At 43.8% G+C, this 18,493-nt stretch overlaps 1 protein-coding gene across 1 annotated transcript; it reads left to right on the top strand.

Annotated features, from left to right (window-relative positions):
- The first annotated feature begins 268 nt into the window (after positions 1 to 268).
- LOC140185249 (zinc-binding protein A33-like) lies at positions 269 to 15,874 on the top strand. Its single transcript, XM_072238636.1, has 7 exons — positions 269 to 999; positions 1,621 to 1,716; positions 2,123 to 2,356; positions 4,239 to 4,261; positions 4,349 to 4,467; positions 6,031 to 6,096; positions 12,813 to 15,874. Exons 1-7 carry the CDS (start codon positions 589 to 591, stop codon positions 13,412 to 13,414), a joined length of 1,551 nt encoding a protein of 516 aa, XP_072094737.1. The 5' UTR covers positions 269 to 588; the 3' UTR covers positions 13,415 to 15,874.
- The last annotated feature ends 2,619 nt before the right edge of the window (positions 15,875 to 18,493 follow it).

The raw sequence follows: 18,493 nt of genomic DNA, 5'->3' as shown, positions 1-18,493 counted from the left end.
CGACATTCCAGTATCTGCAGTCTCTTGTGTCTCTCTTTTCAGAGCTTGTCCCTTTCAGTCCCGCCTCAGACTGAACCAGGCTCTTCTCTCCGGCTTCATTTCTGTTCTGCTTCTTCATTAGCCCATCACGCCTACTGGGGCACAGGCCGCCAACAGCACCTCGCCAGAGTCCCCTGTACAGGGCCGGGGGGTTGATCGGCCCTGTGGCTTCTCCTTTCACCACACGACTTCAATCGTCTTCCAGGGGAAGGTCCTTCCGATCCCGGGGATGAGGCCTGTGGAGATTCAGTTGACGTTTCTGTCTCACTGGGTTTTTACGGGATGGGGTTCCTAGACCCATGCACGACCATCCTCCTTTTGCAGCCGGGCTTGGGCAGTCCATGGCCGAGTTTTCATTTCTGTTCCGAACTGTTTAATCTGTTTCCGATCCCTCCCTGATATAGATACCACAATTCCTTCCCACCGACAGCGACGTAATTTTAATTCCCTGGGACTGCAGCGCGTGTAGTGGACAATCGTGGTACTGCAGGGGATCAGCAGCTCCCCAAAAGTGAAAGCATTCTAAATCAGGGAGTGCCGCGAGTTAACATGGCTTCGAAAGCACCGGCCGAGAGTTGGACCGAGGAGGTAATTTGTTCCATCTGCCTGGATTTCTTCACCCATCCGGTTATCCTGGAGTGTGGGCACAACTTCTGTCGCCCTTGTATCACACGGTGTTGGGAAAGGGAGGAGAGAAACTCCTGCCCGGAATGTAGAGAGGTGTTTGCTGACCTCACCCTCAGGGTCAATCGGGCCTTGGCAAAGCTGGCTGAAAAAGCTCGAAATCTAAACCTGAATCTGAAAGGGAAGGAAAGTAAACTTCACTGCGAGGAACATGAAGAAGAACTGAAGCTGTTTTGTGAAACGGACAAGACACTGATCTGTCTGATCTGCAGAGATGCGCAGGAACACAGAGAGCACCGCTTCATGACGATTAAAGAAGCTGTTAAAATCTACAAGGTAAAACTAACCCCAGTTTGAAACTCACCACACCGTCCATTGTCCACGACACAAGCCTCCATAAACAACATATCATTCCCCCACCTTTCGCCATTTACAATGGGATTCTACCACGGAGCACATCTTTCCCTCCAAAAGCCCACTCCCACCCTCCACGACAACTCTCGGCTCCCTATAGGGATCGCTGTCCACATAATTCCCTTTTCCACTCTCTCCTCCCCACCGATCTCCCTCCTGACCCAGATATCTGGAAGCGGGACAAGTGCTACCCCTGACTCCTACACCTCCTCCCTCGTCACCATTCAGGGCCCCAAACAGACCCAAATCCCCCCCCTCCGTTTTCTCCTTCATCACCCTCCCCCACGTTCCCCCTCACGTTGTCTCCCCCGTCACCTGTCAGCTGGTTCTCATCCCGACCTTTTTTATTCTGGCTTCTGCCCCATTCCTTCCCAGTCTGAATGAAGGGTCTCATCCCGAAACGTCGACAGTTTATTTCCCCTGAATAGATGATGCCTGATTCACTAGTTCCTCCGGTATTTTGTGCGATAATCGGGTTTGATTACTTGTTTCTTCTGTTGTTGTTGTTTTTTTTTTCAATTTCCTTCGCTCTCGGACTTCCAGAATCAGCTAAAATCTTCCTTAGACTCTCTCACAAAAAAGAAATCAGACTTCCTGGAAAAGGAGCAGCAACAGAAAGAGAAGATTTCCGGAGTTCGGGTGAGGTTTCCTGAGCGGAATTTCTGATATTACTGTAAAGTTTTGCACCCTTTAATGCAGAACAGCAGAGTATCGCAGCTCCAGTGACCTGGGTTCGATCCTGACCCCTGGTGCTGCCTGTGTGGAGTTTGTATGTTCTCCCTGTGACCGCGACAGTTTCAGACACATCCCAAGAACACGCTGGAAAAATGGTTAATTACAATTAACCCCGTGAAGGTGGGGGAGTGTGTATGTGAATCATGTGGGAGTTAATGGGTCAATGAGGGAGAATATGTTTCAGAGAATGAGGTTGACCGGAATGTTTGAGAACTAGCATGGACTTTAATGGACCGAATGGTCACCTTAATGTCATAAGGAAACACAACACAGCAATACGGTAAATTTATCTTCATCTTTCATTCAACAGGAACAGTCACACAGCGTTCAGACCCACATCACATCCCAGTTCGCTGAACTGCACCAGATTATCACTGAGAAAGAGGAGAGCGTACTCAGGGATCTCAGGAAGGAAGAGGCAAGAATTCTAAATCCCATGGAGAAAAATCTTCGAGAGATTCAAGAGAATATAAGGTTAATTCAGGAGGAAATGACAAAGTTAAAGGAACAGATGGATCAAAAAGACAGTATGATATTTCTCAAGGTGAGGAATTATATTTCATTTTTTTCCTGTCAAAGGACACTAAATGAACAGTGGTATATTTGAAATAAACACAGCACAGCGGCCAATTCTAACAAGTCAATTGCTGCTGCTGGCGACTTCGCACAGATTGAGGATATTTACAAGGATGTTGCCTGGATTGGGGAGCATGCGTTACGAACACAGGTTGAGTGAACTCGGCCTTTTCTCCTTGGAGAGACGGAGGATGAGAGGTGACCTGATAGAGGTGTATAAGATGATGAGAGGCATTGATCGTGTGGATAGTCAGAGGCTTTTTCGCATGCTGAAATTGCTAAAACAAGAGGGCACAGGTTTAAGGTGCGCGGAAGTAGGTACAGAGGAGATGTCAGGGGCAAGTTTTTTTACGCAGAGAGTGGTGAGTGTGTGGAATGGGCTGCCGGCGGTGGTGGAGGCGGAAACGATAGGGCCATTTAAGAGACTGCTGAATAGATACATGGAGCTTAGAAAAATAGAGGGCTATGGGTAAGCCTAGGTACTTCTAAGGTAGGGACATGTTTGGCACAGGTTTGTGGGCCAAAGGGCCTGTATTGTGTTGTATATTTTCTGTGTTTCTGCGTTATACTTGTATGATGTGCCCTGCAATCGCTCCAACAATCATGTTCCAAAATATCGAAGGTATTGATTCGATCCCTTATCAGCAAGGTACAATCTTGCAGCAAATAAACTTAAGCGTAATTAATCATAATTAAGCAGCAATGAAGTGGTCAACAAATGATATGACATCCATCCGTCCGCAGCTCAAAACTGCCCAGAGCAAAGCACAAATACATATCTTATTCCCTTCCCTTTAACCACACCCCCACTCACGTAACTAGTTACCATAATAAACACGTAACACAGAATACATTGCAGACAGAAAACAGATACGTTGCTCCTACACACAGCATTTACAAATGACAGTAAACTATTATCACCAGACAATTGATGCATCTATTCAGGGTTGTTGTTCCAGAATTGGATTTATACAACTTCTGTACATCCCAGGACAGAATGCAATCTTCTCTGAAATGCTTTACTCTGATCATAACACAGAACTGCTGATTGTGTCCTTAATTACCAAACTAAATATCCTCTAAAACTCCCGTTAACACTCAGTTGCAGTCACAGGCTGTGAGTGTGGCTGGTGCGGTGGGTGTGAGGGTCTCTCTGTCAATCACTGAGAGCAAAGAATGTAACCCACACATCAGACTTATCCGCAATATCCGGTTTCCATCAGGTTACGGAAACTTTCACTGTTTCTTTACTTTTTCGAATAAGTTTCACATGGGATTATATCCCATTCTCCATCATAAACAGTCCATTTGGTCCATCTTCTCCTATCAATTTCCCTACTTCACAATCCCCCTCCCACCTACTCACCACACAGAGCAACAGTGCCCGAACTTCATGGTCTCTAGTGTGTTTATCCAGTTTCCCCATTACATTCATTCTCTACTGTTCTGCTTCAAACACTCCTGTGGCAATGAGCTCCACATCTTCTTCACTAAATTTCTTACGGGATTTATTAAATTCCAACTAGAATTTCATCTCCGCATAAATAGAGGCACTTTGTCCAACTTCACACAATCAAATCCATCACTGACCGTAAATTCCTCCAACTTATCACCCTGACGTCGAATCCAGATAAAAATGCACAACCTGTCCTGTCTTTCCTGTAGGTTTCATCCTCTCAGTAATGATCTAACTTTCAGAACCCTTCCCTGTAATTTACCCCATGCTTCTGTATTGTCCGTGTGTGAGAGTGACTGAGTGTGTGGGAATTTTCAACACCTTGTAATGATTTGGTTGAAATTCAGGATGTGGACGGTAAGACTAAACAGATTTGTGTTTTTATTTATTTCAGGAGGAAGCTTGTCAGAACAGGAGGTAGGACATGCTCTTTACTGAAATCCTGTATAGATTTGTAAAATAGTTCAAAATTTCAGTTTATAACCCACAGTTTAATGTTTACAGAGTTAACGATGATATCCAGGAATTGACAATAACAGATGAGGCCCTACCGGTTGAAAAATTCGATCACCTCTATTTGCTGAACACAGTGCTGAGAGAAACACTTGATGCCATTAATCGAGGTAATACTTACAAAGATTGATTTCTCCTTGTTCATGAGACTCAATTTAGCTCCAATTTGAAGCAAAGATTGCTGTAATAATGGGCTGAAGGGGAACTGAAGTTTATTCCACATCAGCCTCACCGACTGGGAGGCATCACTGTCACATGTTCAGCTGGAGATGTCAGACCCCTGAACACACCAACACAGGGTCACAATACAACCAATACACGGGACTGGCAGATGAACCACTGTGTCCTGATCCCAGGCCACTGCACTAACACGCCAAGACATGAGATTGAATCCTACCACAGGAGCTGGGAAATTAATATTGATCTTATGATATTGTAGGGAATAAAAATGGGTATCAGTGTGGTGACCGGGATTGTAAGAAAAATACACAAGTCCTTCGTGCGCTGTGAGTGCAGACTCTGACTGACACAGATCTTCCCCCTTCTGGATCAGAACTCTCACTGTTGTTAGAGGGAGAAGAGGGCAGCTGTAGTGATAGGGGACTCAATCATCAGGGGAGCAGACAGGAGAATCTATGGACGTGAACGGGACCCCCGAACGGTGTGTTGCCTCCACGGTACCAGGGTTAGGAACGCTGGGATCGTGTCTGCGGCATTTTAGAGAGGGAAGGAAAAGAGCCAGATATGTTGGTATATTTCGGGACCAATGACATTGACATTGCATTAAAAGCAAAGAGATCCTGAAAATAGAACTTGGAGAGCTTGGTAGAAAGCTCAGAGCAGTACCTCCAGGGTTGCAATTTCTGGATTGCTGCCTGTGCCACGTGCTGGTGAGGGTAGACACAGGATAATTTGGCAGATTAAAGATGGCTGAGAAGATGGTGCAGGGGGCAGGGCTTCAGGTTTTTGGATCATTGGGATCTCGTCCCGTGGAGAAATGACCTGCTCAAAATGGATGGGTTGCACCTGGACCCGAGGAAGAACAATATTCTCACAGAGAGGTGTGATAGAGCTGTTGGGGAGGCTTTAAACTAATTTTGTGGGGGTGGGGTTGGGAACTGGAGTGAAGGGATGGGACTGATGGTAAAAATGCAAAGATAGCGTGTAGTCAGACTGTCAGATAGGGCGGACAGATCATCATAGCTTGTCACACCAGACAACCAGCCACTCTAGTGTTGTTTGGTTGATGTCGAGCAGGTCAGTGTCAGCTAAATCAGGTGAGAGTGGGCAGTTGCGCAGAAAGTGTTCAATATTTTGCACCCTTTCGCCACACTCACAGGATTCGCTGGTCTTTAAACCCCACTTCACCATATTGTCTCCCGTCCTACAAACTCCCGCTCTCGCTCTGTTGAGAGTGCACCACTTCCGTCTGTCAAGCAGTGCCCCGTCTGGCAAAGTTTCTGTGGGGTCTTTCACTGTACTGTTTGGTGGGGTTCTGGCTTCTCTTTGTTGCCAGAGGTCAGTCCTGTATGCTTGCGGGGATGTTCCGTGCGGTAGTTGCTCCACTGTAACAAAGCATTTCCTCGATTTTAGCCGGTTGGAAACTGGCACATGATGATGTAGTGAGTGCCGCGGATCCGAGTTCTGTTTACCTTTTTCAATTTTTGTTGTAGTGTGTCTTCGGATCTCTGGGGGAGCAAAAGGCGGACAGATGAGAGGACAAAATTGCAGCCAGCAGGGTAAGTATCAGTGCATTAGGGATGCAGAATCAAAAAGGGTAGCAGATACAGCAAACACAAAATAATCTGCAGATCCTGGGGTCAAAGCAACGCTCACAACACGCTGGAGGAACTCAGCAGGTCGGGCAGCATCCGTGGAAATGATCAGTCGATGTTTCGGGCCGGAACCCTTCCTGTAGCAGATACAGTACACAAAGTGTTAAATCTTAATTCGTGGCGTATACGAAATAAGTGCATGATCTTGTTGCAGTATTTGAGATTGTCAGGTATGATGTTGTGGCCATCACTGAATTGTGGCTAAAGGATGGTTGTAGTTGGGCGCTGAATGTCCAAGGTTACAAATTGTATCATTTGTATAGGAAGGTAGGCAGAGTGGGTGGCGTGGCTCTGTTGGTAAATCATTAGAAAGATGTGACGTAGGATTGGAAGATGTTGAATTCTTGTGGGTAGAGTTAAGGAACTGCAAATATATAAATGACACTGATGGCAGTCACATACAGGCATCCCGACAGTAGCTGGAAAGTGAGCCATAGATTACAAATGGAAACAGAAAAGGACAATGTTATGATAGTCATGGGAGATTTCAACATGCAAGTCATTTGGGGAAATCAGGTAATCTGGTGGGTAATGGATCTCAAGAGAGTGAATTTGTTGAATTCTATGTGATGGTTTTATAGAGCAGTTTGTCATTGAGACTACTCGGGGAACAGTTCTACTCGATTGGGTGTTATGTATTGAACCGGAGGTGATTAGGTAAAAGGACCCTTAGGAGACTGTGCTCACAACATGACTGAGTTCAACTTGAAATTTGATAAGGCGAAAGTAAATTCTGACGTCGTAATATTTCAGTAGAGTAAAGGAAATTACAGTGGTCTGAAAGAGGAGCTGGCCAAAGTAAGTTGGAAGAAAATGCTGGCAGGGATGACAGCAGAGGAGAAATGGTGTGAGTTTCTGGGAAAATGAGGAAGCTGAAGGATAGATGTATTCCAAATATAAATAAATACTCAAATGGAAAAATAGTACAACTGTGGGTGACAAGGGAAGACAAGCTAACTTAAAAGCAAAAGACAAAAAATAGCAGGAAGACAGAGGATTGGGACGCTTTTAAATACTTACAGAGAGCAACTAAAAGAATGATTTGGAGGGGAAAAAAGGAATATGAAATTAAATTGAATTGACTTCATATCTTACATCCTTCATATACATAAGGAGTAAAAAAATTATGTTACATCTCTATCTAAATGAGCATTGTGCAATTTACAGTAAATTATAAATAATATGTACAACATGCTGGTCAATATAACATAGAAATAGAGTTGTCTCAGCACGAGTTAAGCAGTCTGATGGCCTGGTGGAAGAAGCTGTCCCCGGAGCCTGTTGATCCTGGCTTTTATGCTGTGATACCGTTTCCCGGATTGTAGCAACTGGTAGTGTTTGTGGTTGATGTGCCTCGCATCTCCAATGATCCTTTTTATACACCTGTCTTTGTAATACAAGCCGGCAAACAAAATGAAATTGTTTTTCAAGTATTGTTAAAAAAAAATAAATAGAGATGAGAGTGGATATAGGACCACTAGAAAATGAGGCCTGATATGTAATAATGGGGGATAAAGAGATGGCAGTCAGACTAAATGAGAATTTTGCATCAGTCTTCACTGTGGAAGACACTGGCACTGTGCCAGGTGCTGAAGAGTGCGAGGGAAGAGATGTGAGTTCAGTTACTGTTACAAGGGAGAAGGTGCTCAAAAAACTGAAAGACCTAAAGGTACACAAGTCACGCAGAGCAGATGAACTGCACCCTGGTGTTCTGAAAGAGGTAACGGTAGACATTGTGGAAGCATTTGAAATGATCTTTCAAAAATCACTGGACCTTGGCATTGTGCCAGAGGACTGGATAATTGCAAATGTCACTCAACTCTTTAAGTAAGGAGGAAGGCAGCAGAAAGGAAATTATAGACCAATTAGCCTGGCCTCAGTGGTTGGGAAGATGTTAGTGTCAGTTTTTAAGTATGAGGTTATGGAATGCTTGATGACAGGGGACAAGACTTGACAAGTTAGCATGGCTTCCTTTCGGGGATATCTTGCCTGACAAACCTGTTGGAATTCTTTGAGGAGATTATAAGTAGGTTAGATAAAGGGAATGTAGTGGATGTTATAAATTTGGAATCTCAGAAGGCCTTTGACAAGGTGCCAATGAGGCTGCTTACTAAGTAAAGAGCCCACAGTATTACAGAACAGTTACTGGCAGGGTCAGAACATTGGCTGATTGGTAGGAAACAGCAAATGAAAGTAAAAGGATCCTTTTCGGGTTGGCTGCCAGTTACTACTGGTGTTCCGCAGGGGTCGGGGATGGGACCACTTCCTTTTATGCTGTATATCAATGATTTAGCTGATGGAATAGATGGCTTTGTTGCCAAGTTTGCAGGTGAGACAAAGATTGGTGGAGGGGCCAGTAGTGTTGAGGAAACAGGTAGGTTGTACAAGTACTTGGATGAGGATAATGGGAAAGAAATTGGCAAATGATATACAATGTTGGAAGATTCATGGTCATGCACTTTGGTCGTAGGAATAATGTGCGGATTATTTTTTTTTTAAATGGGGAGAAAATCCAAAAAGCTGAGATGGAAATGGACCTGGGAGTCCTTCTGCAGAGCACCCTGAAGGTTAACTTGCAGGTAGAGTCAGTTGTGAGGAAGGGAAATGCAATGTTGGTATTCAATTCAAGAGGTCGAGAATACAAGAGGAGGGATGTGATGCTGAGGCTTTAAAAGGCACTGGTGAGGCCTCACCTTGAGTATGGTGAACAGTTTCGGGCTCCTCAGTTAAGAAAAGATGTGCTGGCGATGCAGAAGGTTCATTTCATAAGGATGATTCCAGGAATGAAAGGGTTATCATGTGAGGACATTTCATAGCTCTGTACTCCTCGAATTTTGAAAGATGAGGGCAGATCGCATTGAAACCTTTCGAATGTTGAAAGGCCCAGACAGAGTAGATGTGGAAAGGATGTTTCCCATGGTGGGCGAGTCTAGGACAACAGGGCACAGCTTCGCGAAAGAGAGGCGTCGATTTAAAAGTGAGATGCGGAGAAATTTCTTGAGCCAGAGGGTGGTGAATGTGTGGAACTTGTTACCACAGGCAGCTGTGAAGGCTGCGGTTGGGTGTCTTTAAGGCCGAGCTTGATAGGTTCTAGATTGAACACAGCGTCAAAGGTTACGGGGAAAAGGCCAGAGAGTGGGGCTGAGGAGGAGAAAAAAAGATCACGCATGATTTAATGGTGGAGCAAACTCGATGTGCCTAATGGCCTAAATCTGCTCCGCTCTCTTACGGTGTTATGGTTATCAGATATAATGGTTAGCATTGTGACAATGAGCCCAGGCACACCACCCAGCATCGACATCAGTCAAGATTTCAGCTCGGGAGAAGCACACACAGCATAACCGGCCCGGAAAAAACACCTCCATACACATACACAGGAAGGACAGGCAGATTGTAGTCAGTACTACATTGTTATTTCCCTCAGTTACCTGGGAACTAATCTCCTCAGACACAGTGATTTATTTATTTAAACATCTCACACACATATCACACTTTGTGAGCACACACCAGAAATGTGATGACACACTGTGACACCCAAATACTTCAATGTGCTCACTCTTCTTCACCGAGTACACATACCACACTGATATTTACCGTAATCAACACACACACACACACACACACACACACACACACTATCAGAGTGTGACACACGGCTGAAGAAACTAGCACAAATTCCTATTTAGGAATTAGATCTGCCGTCCTTACCCAGCCAGTCTGTTCTGTGCACTGAGCTGCCCTCTGACGTGATGTCACATCAGCAGTTCACAGACAGACTCCAGGGTGAGATTGCTCAGGAGGATGATCTGGGAGGGTTTGACGGATATTGAACCCACGGCCCACTTCATCCATCTGCAAGACTAAGGTGTCTTCCTGAGCATGTTGCGTTTGTGTGTGTTTGTCCCGTATCCCTCTAATCACTTCCTATCTATGTACCTGTGTAAGTTCATCTTAAAATATTTTAATTTTACCTGTTTCTACAGCATCTGACAGCAAATTCCACCTGCCCACCTCCCTCTCTGTGAGAATGTGACCCCATAGATCCCTCATAAAAATTTCCCCTCTCACTTTCAATCTGAGCCCTCCGGTTCTGTACTCCCATTTCTCAGAAAAAAGACTCACTTTATCTCAGCCCGTTGTGAATGTATTTACCTCGATAAGGGGTCAACAATCAACATCCTACCCTACAGCTAAATAGCCCAAGCTTAACCATTCTCTACTTTTAACCCCCCCCCCCCCCCGCCCCAGCGCTGGTAACATCCTCCTGAAGCTTCCTGTCCAGTGTAATGACATCCTCCCCATATTCGGGGAACCGGAAATGCAGACAATACCACACTTGGAGTATTGTCAGCAGTTTTGGGTCCCTTATATCAGAAAAGATGTACTGGCTTTAGAAAGGATCCAGGAGGTTCACAAAAAATGTTTCGAGGAATGAAAGAGTTAACATGTGAGGAGTGTTTGATGGTTCTGGGCCTGCACTCACAGGAGTTTTGAAGAATGGCTGATTTATTATCTGTCTCAACCCTATTCTCCCGCTTCCTCCACATAAATTTTGACGCCCTGACTAATCAAGAAGTTTACCTATCAACTTCTGCTTTAAAAATCAAACACAAGAAAATCTGCAGAGGCTGGTAATCCAAGCAACACAGGTCCTGATGAAGGGTCTCGGCCTGATCTCTCTAAACCTGTCTGGAGAGAGTTATGTTGGGAGGATGTTTCCCGTAATGGGTGGGTCAAGAACAGAAGGCACAGCCTCTGACGAGAGAATGTCCATTTAGAACAGAGATGAGGAGGAATTCCTTTATCCACAGGACAGTGAATCTACTACAGACAGCTGTGAAGACAATTAATTGAGTATATTTAGAGAGCAGCAACACACACAAAATGCTGGAGGAACTCAGCAGGTCAGGAAGCATCTATGGAAAAGAGTAAACAGTCGACAGTTCAGACTGAAACCCTTCATCAGAACCTGCGCTGCTTCAGGGTCCCTGGAAATTCATCCGCCGTCCAAATGAGGGGGTGGAGGTGATGGGGTTGTGGGAAAGGGGACAAAGGGATCCTCATCTCCATCTTTGTCCCCCTCCAGCTTCTCGTTACGTCTACACACGCAGTTGACCCACAGGTTTTCCACCCCTCCCCCACCTGGCTCTGGTTCAATCTGACGTTTATCCCTCCCCTGCTGGTTGCCATTATCAACTCCTTTACTGTCTCGAACCTTCACACTCCCCCACTCTACACTTCACACTCACAAATCAATGTTAACATTGAATGAAGGGCCTGTTCCTGTGCTGTACTGTTCTATGTTCTCTGTTCCCTGTTCAGAAGAAAGAGAGGAGATCTCAGGGAAACAAAAAATTCTTTTGGGGTCAACAGGCAGGATACAGGGAGGATGTTTCCCCTGTCTGAGGAGTCAAGGGTCAGGGGTCACTGTCTGTTTGGAATTCTCAGCACCCGTAGGGAGAGGGGGGTTTGGGCGTTCTTATCCATTCAGTTCACAGAGCCATCGCCGTACAGCATAGAAATGCGCCCTTCGACCCATCACCTCTGTGCTGACCTATTTACCCATCTACATTCATCCCACTAGCCAGCATTAGGTCAGTCTCCTTCTGTGCCTTGCCTATTGAAGTGTCTGTCCAAGTGTCTCTTAAGCACAGAGGACTGGAGGCCTGTGACCTGCAGAGGTCGGTGCTGGGGCCGGGCGGGGGTGGGGAGGGCGTGGAGTCTTTGTCATTCATATTAATGATTTGTATGATAGTGTAGGTGCCATAGTTAGTAGGGTTGTAGGTGACACTAAAATTCATGGTATATTGGACAGCGAATAGGATTCTCTAAGTTCACAAAAGTCCCTTGATCAACTGCAGAGATTGGTACAGTGACAATGTTTTCAAATACATCTTGCCGGGTACGTGGATAAGAAAGGTGAAAGGGGTAACGGTCAAATGGGACTAGTTCATTAAAGCAAGTTGATCGGCACAAACAAGTTGGGCCGAAGAAACTTTGTGACCTCCTGTTTAAATCCATTCACCCACCCACTTCCCATCTTAATCCACCCCTTTCCCGCACTCGTTTCTGCTGTCTTTCTTTTTCAATCTTTTTATTAAATTTCAAAATTAATAAACATAACAATAATAATGATACAAAGTGACTGGGAATACATTAATGACGGTTAGCATGTAGAAGCACAGATTCCAAGTAACAAATGTCGTTTAGCCTCCCAATCTCTTAGTAACTAGCCATGAAAAAGATATTGCATAAAGAGTAAAAAAAAACCTAAACTAAAAAAAAACTAAACTGCTGTCTGTCTCCCCTATTTATTTCTGTTCTTGAGGGAAGATGTTGACCTGAAACGTAGACTGTCCATCTCTCTCCACACCTCCTGCCTGACCCGCTCGGTTCCTCCAGCATTTTGTGTCCATTTGATCGGGAAATCTCTGCTCTCCGTCCAGCGGAAAACCCTTGGGGAGACATTAATTGTCCATCCGCTTTCGTCGGGTCAAACCACGGGAAAGGTTCGTGTCGGCCAACCGACTGCGGCAGAGACCCTGCGGCCTTTCCACCGATGCCCGGGGCCGCGCTGCCCGAGCCTCGGGGACTCTCTAATTCTCTGCTTCTCCCCCCAGTCTCTGTCACCCTGGATGTGGAAACGGCGCATCTGTGGCTCGAGGTGTCTGAGGATCGGAAGAGTGTGAGATTCACCGGGACCCGGAGGGATCTCCCTGACACCGGGAAGAGATTCACATTCTGGGCTTGTGTGCTGGGATCAGAGGGATTCACATCGGGGGGACATTACTGGGAGGTGGAGGTGACGGGGAATTGGGTCTGGTGTCTGGGAGTCGCCGCAGAGTCTGTGGAGAGGGAGGGAGGGGTCAGACTGAGTCCGCAGACCGGATTCTGGGTCATTGGGCGGTTTGTTGACGAGTTACATCGGGATTGTGACATGTTCGATGACGAGTTCCCCTCCCCTGAGTCCCGTCTCCCTGCCGGTCCCATCCCCGGGAGGGTTGGAGTTTATCTCAGTTACGAGTCCGGGACAGTTTCATTTTACAACGCGGAGACCAAGTCCCATCTCCACACCTTCACTGGGAATAAATTCACAGGGAAACTTTATCCTTTCTTCTGGCCCGGGGATGGAAACCAGTGGCTGAGAATCTGCTCCGGTTCCGCTCCGGGTCTGCAAACGGATCGGGTCCCGGGACAGGCGTCAGGAGTAAAGTCCCTGTAAATATAAATGTGCGGAGAGTGAAATAAACACGAGATGAGAATTATAGATCCGTTAATTTTAACTCGTTCACCACATCCGACAACGGAACAGAAACACCGCGGATTCAGCAGCAGCCGCGGGTGGCGGGTCCTGAGCTCCCCCGGGTCCTAAAGTCCACCCGCACGGAGACCGGTTAAATCGGACAAGTGGGGCGGTGCCGACTGGGAGAGGGGGGGTCCGGGTGAATCTCGCTAAGGCCATAACACACAGGAGCAGAATTAGGCCGTTTAGCCTATCGACTCCTCTCCGCTATTCCATGAGGGCTGATCCTGGATCCCACTCAACCCCATAACCTTGCCTTCTCACCATGTCCTTTGATGGCCTGATCAATCAGGAAATGATCAACCTCCGGCTTAAATATATCCACAGACTTGGCCTCCACCGCAGTCTGTGATAGAGTATTCCACAGGGTCGCTACTCTCTGGCTAAAAATATTCCTTCTGACCTCTGTTCAAAATATCTCCCCTCAATGTTGAGACTGTGTCCTCTAGTCTGGATATCCCCATCACATGAAACAACCTCTCCACATCCACCCTGTCTGGTCCTTTCAACACTCAGTAGGTTTCAATGAGACTCCCCCTTCCTTCCTGAGATAAGGGACCCAAAATATTGAGTAAACTCCAAGTACGGCCTAACTTGTGTCTTATAAAGGCTCGGCATTATCTCTTTGCTTAAATATTCTATTCCCCTTCAAAGAAAAGCCAGCATTGCATTTCACTTCGTTACCACAGACTGAAAATGTGAAATAACCTTCTGGGACTCTTGCAGGAGAACTCCTAAGCCCCCTGCAACTTATCAAAGGCCTTCTGTAAATCCAGGTAAATGATATCCACTGCCTCTCATTTGTCCACCCTCCCTTTCACTTCCTCAAAGACCTCTAAAGGTTTGTCAGGCACTGTATTCTTTCACAGAAATCATGCTGACATTGACTTATTTCATCGTTATTCTCCCAACACCTTGAAAACCCAACTTCGATAAAAGACTTCAATACTTTCTCTACCACTGAGGTCAGGCTAACTGGCCCATAATTTCATCTCTTTTGCATTTCTCCCTTCCTAAAGTGTGCAATGTTCTATTTTCCAGTCCTACAGGACCATGCCAGAATCCAGTGATTCTTGAAAGGTCGTGACCAATATATCCATTATCTCTTCAACATCCCTCAGGACTCTGGGATGCAGTCCATCTGGTCCAGATGACTCATCCACCTTAAGATTTTTGAGTTTGTCCAGCTCTTTTTCCTTTGTAATAGCAAAGTCACTCAATCCTGTTGTGTCTTCCACAGTGAAAATTGTTGCAGAGTATTCATTAAGTTCATCTGCCATTTCTTTGTCCCCCATTACGACCTCACCAGTATTATTTTCTAGTGGTCCAATATCAACTCTCGTCTCCCTTTCACTCCTTATTTAACTGGGGGAAAAACTCTGAGTGTCCAGCTTTACATTATTGGCTAGTTTGCCTCATATTTCATCTTTAACATTCTTGTCGCTTTTTAGTTGCCTTTTGTTGGATTTTCAAAGAATCCAATAATCCAGCATCCCAACTCACTTTTGCTACCTGAAATGCCATTTCCTCAGGTTTTACGCAGTCCTGAACGTCCCTTGTCAGCCACGGGTGCCTACCCCCGCCATTTAAAAACTTCATCTATGTGCCAAACTTATGCTAATACAATTTAAAGTAGTGCACAGGGCCAATAAGTCTGAAGATAAATTAGTCCATTTCTATTTCCATGTAAACCCTATTTGTGACAGATGTCACTCTGAGGTAGCTTCCTTAACTCATATGTTTTAGTCATGTCCTCTTCTGGAAAATTTCTGGAAAGATATCTTTGATATTATTTCAACAGTTTTGCGTTTTGATTTACAACCTCATCCTATTACGGCAATTTTTGGTTTGCCAATGATAGAACATAGACTTTTATCCTCTTCAGCCTGTCGGATGATCGCATTTGTTACTTTAATGGCCGGAAGATCCATTTTATTGAACTGGAAGGAGACCAATCCTCCTACCACATTTCAATGGTTTTCCCAAACTACAGCATGTTTAAATTTAGAAAAAAATCAGAAGTGACATTTTTGATCCTTCGGTTAAATTTGAAGAGACTTGGGAATCATTTATTCAACATTTTCATATGATGTAATTTGACCTTTCCGAATCCTTCTTATTAATTTAAAATATAAGAATAGAGGAGCGGAGTTGACGACATTACTGAACATGTTCGATTTAAGATATTGATCTAGGACTTGTTTAGTTCCATTTGCTTTTTTTCGGGGGGGTCTTTTTTTTTGGGTTTTTTTGTATTTTTTTATTTCTTTCTTCTCCATAGTTAATTATATTAAGAGTTTGGAAGTCCATTATACCTGTATTATTTGAAATCTTTTTTTGCAGTGCTTATCAGCAATAAGATTATTCCAATCTCTGTATCTATATTGTTATTTTGTTTATAATTTTGGAAAATTATTAAAAAAGATTTAAAAAGAAAGAAAGAAAGAAAGAACTTCCTCTGTGGGACATGTCTATCCTGCACCTTGCAAACTATTCCCAGATACTCAGCCACCTCTGCTCACCGTCATCCCACCCGTATCCTCCTCCAATTTACCTGGGCAAGCTCCTCTCTCATGCCTCTGTAATTTCATTTATTCCATTGTGAATCTGATACATTTGACTTCGGTTTCTCCCTATGAAATTGCGGTATGAATTCAAATATATGATGATCACTGCCTCTGACGGGTTCCTTTACTTTAAGCTCCTGAATAAGGTCAGGGTTATCGTACAACACCCAATGAAGGATGACCTTTCCCCAAGTAGGCCCAAGCACAAGCTGCTCTAAAAAGCCGTCTCGTAGGCATTCAACAAATTTCCTCTCTTGTGATCCAAAACCAATCTGATTTTCTCAATCCTCTTGCATATTGAAATCCATCATTACAATTGTGACATTAGCATTATTACATGCCTTTTCACTCTAATTACTGTGAATTAACTTAAAGTCACTCCCACAACTTAATAAAGTTTTTATCTGAAAATTATCTACTCCCCCAAAGATTGTACTGAGACTGGAATTCATTTTTCAGTCTTATATGCTTCACACTGAAATAGTGTGTGTTTAGCAGTTTCATAATGTCAAAATGTACATGACACAGAATGAAGTTTTCCAATTAGATACAAGGTATAATTAAGCATAGTGTGGGAAATTCTAAGTTGTGTCAATATAATTCCTTCCCTTCTTGTTTTAAGGCCTTCTTCTGTAAACCCAACAGGTTTATGTATTCTGTAAAGGTGTCTGTCCTTATGTCCATTATCCTACAAGTCTTGCCATAAGCCACTAATTCTTAGCCCTTAGCTTCTGATGTGCTGAGTGGAAGGTCTATATCCACAGTTGAACTTTTAACAGGTTTTTTTTTTTGCTAAGAAGTCAGCCTGATCATTTCCCTCAACAGTGCGATGTTCAGGATCCATAATGTGCAGACATATGAACCAAACTTTGTATATGAAATACTGTTTGATGAGTTTCTAACAGCAAATCTGACCTACTGCTAGAATGACCTGTTTTAAGTCTTATCAAAACCAAAAAGGATTCCGAATAAATTACAAATTTGCAAGGACCAATTTGCTCCACCTACTGTAAGCCTGAAAGGATGGCAATGAATTATGCTTCGTTTACTGATTAGTGGCTGGCAAGTTATTTCTTTATCATTACCTGCAATTCAGACACAAAGAAAGAAAACAGCCACACCAATATTCCCAGTTAAATTATCATTTCATCCATCTGTAAGATGGTTACTGTATGATAATAACTTTCATTAATATACCGATGAACCAGCAGACTCTCAGAAAGAACATAATCCTATTGTGTTACCGATCATCAACTGAAGTCATTGGAAAAAACAAGGTGGTGCTACAGAGAAAGCTACAGTGGGACATGTTGTATCATCCAATATACACATATTCCCAGCTTGATAAGAACCCAACCACCCAAAACTAAAAACATTCTTCTTGTGATGTTCCCAACAGTCCTCTAGCACACCTTTAACATGATGATATTTCCTTACATCTCAAGTTAATCCAATATGTTAACATCAACTTCACCCTCTGTCATTGTGAGGGCAATTGTCCCATTTCAACCAGTAAAGCCGAAACAGGAGACGACCTTACTGCACCACAACACAATCATAATGTCAGTGCTCGTATCACGTCCAAACAGAATAAATTTGAAGATGAAGCTGATCCTTAAGACATACAGCTAGAATCAAGAACAGATTGAATTAAACAAATATAAACAATCAACAAAGATTTTCATGTTTCACCCCGGAATACCCGCACAAATCAATCCCGCACAAATGATACAGTGCTTCCATGTCAGTTTATCATACATCCACATGCCTGGAAAACTTACCACTGACAATTCCTCAAGAGTTTAATCATATAACTTCAAATCATGTACAGGTCTATTAATCCTGTTTGTAAAACACATAATCTGTTTTAGTTACTGAAAGCTGAAAATCTTTATCGATTTCCCCACTGTTTGACCTATTAATTCTAAATCCCATCCAATTTACAGTGAAATTGAAATACCATCTCTAATCTATAAAATTACATCATCTGCCTATAGTGATTTACCCACCAGAGAACCTATCTCAGAGAAAATATCATTTATCATAATATTAAATAATGAAGGGCTACAAATACTGCCTTGTGGTGTCCCATTCTCTATCTCGTAGAAACACAAACATAACATGCCCACCCATTCCTGCACAGACCGTCCAAATAAAAAACTCAGATAAATTACGCAATCTCCCCTCATTCCTAAATTCCAAAATTTAATCAAAAGTCCTTCCTTCCATAACATATCATATGCATTTACAATATTAAAGAATACTGCTATTACAACATTTTTATTTAACTGTGCTTTCCTAATACCATCTTCCAAACCTAAAACTGAAACCAATGTCATTTTATCCTTCTATAATCCACTCTGATAAAATGCTATATCACCTCTCTTTTCCAAAATATAACACAAGCACTTGATTACCATACATTCCATCA

This window comes from Mobula birostris, chromosome 20 (genome assembly GCF_030028105.1).
Source record: "Mobula birostris isolate sMobBir1 chromosome 20, sMobBir1.hap1, whole genome shotgun sequence".
In the NCBI taxonomy this organism is placed as follows: domain Eukaryota; kingdom Metazoa; phylum Chordata; class Chondrichthyes; order Myliobatiformes; family Myliobatidae; genus Mobula; species Mobula birostris.
Note: the sequence above shows the minus strand (reverse complement) of the source record. Positions and strands in the feature narration are given on the sequence as shown.